Source organism: Trichechus manatus, unplaced genomic scaffold (genome assembly GCF_000243295.1).
Source record: "Trichechus manatus latirostris isolate Lorelei unplaced genomic scaffold, TriManLat1.0 scaffold00085, whole genome shotgun sequence".
Taxonomy (NCBI): domain Eukaryota; kingdom Metazoa; phylum Chordata; class Mammalia; order Sirenia; family Trichechidae; genus Trichechus; species Trichechus manatus.
This window is the reverse complement of record NW_004444021.1, coordinates 4,394,536-4,399,868: the sequence shown is the minus strand read 5'-3', so window position 1 is coordinate 4,399,868 and position 5,333 is coordinate 4,394,536. Positions and strand designations below refer to the sequence as shown.

The 5,333-nt window shown below is 34.2% G+C and overlaps 1 protein-coding gene across 1 annotated transcript in view; it reads left to right on the top strand.

Moving 5' to 3' along the window:
* Window positions 1-5,333, top strand: part of SEMA3E (semaphorin 3E) — a 118,645-nt gene that overhangs the window by 88,919 nt on the left and 24,393 nt on the right. Inside the window, exons 11-13 of the mRNA XM_023736043.1 lie at window positions 1,499-1,590; window positions 3,000-3,041; window positions 4,047-4,213. Coding sequence (XP_023591811.1) covers window positions 1,499-1,590; window positions 3,000-3,041; window positions 4,047-4,213 — 301 coding nt within the window. The remainder of the gene's footprint in view (window positions 1-1,498; window positions 1,591-2,999; window positions 3,042-4,046; window positions 4,214-5,333) is intronic.

Below are 5,333 nucleotides of genomic sequence, written 5' to 3'. Positions count from 1 at the left end.
GTTCTCTGTCAGTTTTCTCACTCCATTTGGTGCTTGGCTGAGTTCTTTATCTCTTCATTTGATGTTTTAGGGTTTCAGGATTGTTGTTTTCACTGTTCAGCTTAGTTTTTCAGATCTTTGCTGTGGAGGGACAGCATGGTGCTTCTGTCTAGAGCTCCATTTTGCCAGAAGTCCCTTAGAGGTTATATTGTATTCACTTATTTTAGGAAGTTAATGTTAATGTTGTGTTCTGCATTGTGGGTTTGAGATTACTAAAGCATCAGATTTCTTTAACAAACTTAAAATTACTTGGCCATGAACTCACTCATACTGATTTCCATCAGAGTTCAAAAAAAAAAAAAAAAATTACATTTGTAAGAGTAATTGTTGATCAAATTAATCACGGAAAAAAGTATGGTATTTTAAAATACCCTGAAAATTAGAAATCATGTATAGCAGTTGAAGAGTCTTTTTAGAAATACTTTCTTGTCAGATTGACCAAAGCTGAGAGAAATCCAGATCTATCAGGTATATACTTGTGGTGTCATATAAGCCATATTTAACTCAAAGATATATTGAACCACAGTTTTTCAGCACAAAAGAATGTTTGATGAATAGGTGATGAGTACAATGTTGGAGACTGCCACATATGATAGTTATTTCTCCTCAAAATTACCAGACACATGCTTTAATGCAATACATGTAGTCCTCACAGCCAAATCACTAGTTACAAAATAATAATTTTATTTTATCTTGCTTATTGCGTGATATAACTGTGGGGTATTTATTATGTTCCTTGATTTTCAAAACAGATGATAATTTTTGGCTTTTTAGTTAGTTTACAGAATTGGTAACTGTTTTTAATTGAATTTTAAATCAGTTTTATCAACCCAACCATAGATTTTGATAATTTTTGAACAAACTAATCAAATACCATAGAATCTCTTGGATAAGCACTTCCAAATTAATTAAACTTATTTTTTCTGAGTTATTATTCCTAGCACTATACTAAATTATTCTTATAGGCAAATTAAAGTTTTATTGGATTTTTAATTGGAAGGAAGAAGCTTAGACTATAAAGGAATAATAAAAATAAGATGGAATTTGAAAATGTTAATATAAATTTATAAAAGTATTAATAATTACGGTGCTAAAGATAGGTACAGGGGGATTCATTATACTGTTCTCTCCATAGTGTATGCTTGAAATTTTTCTTAATAAAAAGTATATACATATACATATATACATATATATGGAGCCCTCATGACACAGTGGTTAAGCATTTGGCTGCTAACCAAAAGGTCAGCAGTTTGAACCCACCAGCCACTCCAGTGGAGAAAGATGTGGCAGTCTGCTTCCACAAAGATTTACAACCTTGGAAACCCTATGGTGCAGTTCTACTCTGTCCTATGAGGTCGCTATGAATCCGAATCGACTCGACGGGTACTTGGTTTTTAAGTATTTGAAAATCAGAGTGTAACATAGCTTCTAGTTTATCTCTTCTTTTACTTTCTTACAGACAATGGAATTGTGCTAAAAGTAATCACAATTTACAACCAAGAAACAGAATCAATGGAAGAAGTAATTTTAGAAGAACTTCAGATATTCAAGGTATTTTTATTAAAAGGTTAGCCAAAATGTATGCTTCACAGAAAGCTACAGGTGAAATGTAAATAGGAAAGACATTATTATGTCATTTTTTTTTCTGACTGGTGTGTTCTGAATTCAGAGGGACTTGAAGTGAGGAATGATTTAAAATCCTGATGCATTTTTTTTATTATCACAGACTATTCAAATAAAGAAGACAATATTCACCTAGCATGAAAAGGATTTCAATGTATGATCTGTGATTATAAAGAAATAACACTTATGCCACATATGAAATCTGGAATCATTATTTCAAAGTTGCATTGTGGTAGGATAAGTATTATCAGTACAGGCAATTTTTAAAAATAACATTATTTTCATATTGTGGACATTGTGATAGGATAAGTAAACTGCATTTTATAATAGCATTTCAATTACATAGAGAATTTACTAGAAATGGGAAAAATAGAGAATGATAATGGGAAGATTAGACATGACAAACAGTAATATATAAATACATATATACATATCCATACATATATATATTATAATGCTGCTGCAAAAAAATTAGCATCGAATGCTTATGAAAATACCTCTCAGGGGGAGGGCACAGTTGGCAAACCAACATAGAAGGCATGTGTTATTTGTGTAAAAATATGGTATATATAAAACAGTGACATAGAGAATCAAATATTCGGTCTTTTAAAAAAACAACTCTTCAAAGGGTAATCATCCACAGAACGGATTCTACCTGCCTAGTATTTCTCCACTTGCAGAATGGATTTGAGTTTGTAGTGCTCCTTAGAGACACTCTAGTCTCACTGAACATCCTTAGTATTATCTTTAGGTTCTCAAAGTCAATCTATAGATTCTCCTTCTCCTGGAGCAATTCTAAGACAGATTATTCATCTTGTTCAAAGCATCCTGGGTTCATAGTGATTGACCAGAATCACTCCAACAGAAAGTTATTTTGTTTAGGCTTGTGTTAAAATGATTAAAGACCACACAGCTTATTAGCAATATAAACTTTTCAAAGATATAACTGTTTTACTTAGAATGGTACAATTACTGTATAAGAAAGAACACTGTGACTTCATTATATTATTTGAAGGTACTTGAGTTTTCAAAGCACAAGTAATCATCAAATGCAAATACAAAAATTGCATTCCAGAGACGAGTGGGAAGCTGGTTAGATTATCCACTGCTTTTCTCATCTACAAAGTTGTTCCGCTCCATTAATAAAATAAAGAGTAGCTATAATTTAATTTTATCTTATTTGCATATTTATTTATTAAAATGGAAGTTCTGGACTGCTTGGCACAGAGCCACTCACATTACACTAATAAGACTGCAGGTGACTTATAACCATATTTAAGTAGAAGTCCTTACAGTTCCTTTCTAAAAAAGGAAAACCATTTTCTTTTTTTCCTCAGGATCCAGTACCTGTTATTTCTATGGAGATTTCTTCAAAGAGAGTAAGTTGTATGTGTGTGCGCAATCTATATATGAGTTACAGTCAAAGGATATAATAAAATTAATATATGTGCTTATATATGGACAGTTATAGTTTCATTGTGACAAAAATGTATAGTAATATGCATTTTATAGATTTCTTCATGTCCTAGTTTTGGGAAAGAAGACACGAGTAGTTTACTTTTAAAGTCATGGTGGAACGTTACTCCCTAGCTACTTTTAGCTTGTGTTTTTGAACAAATAATGGTAATAATAGTAGTCCAAAAGGGTATATAATGAAACACAAGTCTCTCTTCTACTTTACTATAACTGGTTTCTAGTGTAAAATTCTACACAAACAGTCATTGTATGTATGGCTTATATTTATTTATAAATAACCTTTTTGTTTAGGCAAGCGGGAACATACTATATAAATTATTCTGCAACTTGTCCTTTTCACTGAATAATATATCTTACAGTTCATTCCATATCATCTTTTGTTGTTGTTAGTTGCTGTCGAGTTGAGCAGAAGTGCTCCATAGGATTTTCAAGGCTGTGACCTTTTGGAAGCCAAGCCTTACTTCTAAGGTGCCTTTAGGTAGTTTTGAACTGCCAGCCTTGTGGATAGTAGTCCAGTGCTTAACCATTGCACAACCCAAGGATTCCTATATATATTGCATATCAGCATTTAAAAGACCATTGAATTATCCAGTCTCCTGTTGGGCATTCCTAAAGATCTTTAAAGGAAGACATAACAGTGTTAGATGATGCAAGAGCTTCTGCTTAGATAATGTATAAAGAATAGGCAGCTTCTTGAGTTCTTGTCAAGCTCAGTTTGGCAATTTTGGTACTCCTACATCTAAGTTCATGAAAGTATTTAAATCTCTGAGAAATGAAAGTGTCAATGGCCCATTATCTATTCTTAGCAACTGCTGCCATTTAAATGAATATTCACTGTGGTGAATATAAACAAATCAATGAAAATTCTACCCATTTATGCTAGTGGCCTCTCTCTTTGATTTCTATAGCAACAGCTGTATATTGGATCTGATTTTGCTGTGGCCCAAGTCAGATTCCATCAGTGTGACATGTACGGAAGCGCTTGTGCTGACTGCTGCCTGGCTCGGGACCCTTACTGTGCCTGGGATGGCATATCCTGTTCCCGGTATTACCCAACAGGCACACATGCAAAAAGGTGAGACATAGTACTTGATGGAATATTTCCATTATGTAGGAAAGCTTTACTCCCCGCCCCCCTCTTCTGCACTCAGTCCAGGAAAATAACCAAGTTAATTTTATTTCAATAAAGCATCACAGTCCTATTTTGCTTATAAAAACAAAAACCAAACCCTTTGCCATCGAGTCGATTCTGACTCATAGTGACCCTATAGTATAATGTTTTTCTGCATGTTCTTTAAATTACTGACAAGGTCTGTTAGAAAATTAGTGAATTCCAAAAGAAAAAAATCAATTTAATCTATTTTACCTAATAAAAATTTGATTTATTGCACTCTTAACTTTTCTGTCAATTAACTTATAACCATGTAAACATATTACTAAATTCACTAAAGTAGCGTGTAAGTATACCTGAATTTCATGCTTTATTTAAGATAAAAATAGCAAAAACTGAACTTCTGGGCAACATGGCACTATAGTCAGAAGCACCACGCCATCTCTTCACAGCAAAAATCAGAAAAACTAAGTCAAACAGAGTCACACATCAATCTTGAAACCCTAACCATCAAATGAAGAGATAAAGAAGTCAGCCAAGCACCGAATGGAATAAGAAACTGACCGAGAACAGAGAGCAAGGAGAGATACATGCAGAGGTCCCGTATCAGCTACCGCAGCACGCATCCGCCATCTCAGACTCCTATCGGAGATCAGCGAACGGGGGTACGAGAAAGCAGCTTCACAGAGCTTCCAGCAGGAGACAGAACAACCAGTAACCAGCAATATAGGCTTCCCCAACCCCCAACCTTCTCCCCACCACATCAGACCACAGGCTGAATATAGGACACAGGATTGTACTAGCCAGATACCAGCCTAGGAAATAAACTCTTAAGGACTATGCAAAACCAAAATAATTACAACAGGGAACCAGAGAGAGGTTAATCTGTAAATGACAACAGAATCAGAACAATAAAATAAGGAATAAACGGTGTACGTATAGAACCTTCTAATGGAGAGGAAGGCAAGGCCATACCAAGTAATCATAGACTGGTTCAAATCTAGGAAGATAAGGGTAAATTCCAAGGTAACCACAAAGAAAGTTAACAAACCTACTCATCAAAACAAAGAAGAAAAACATAAAG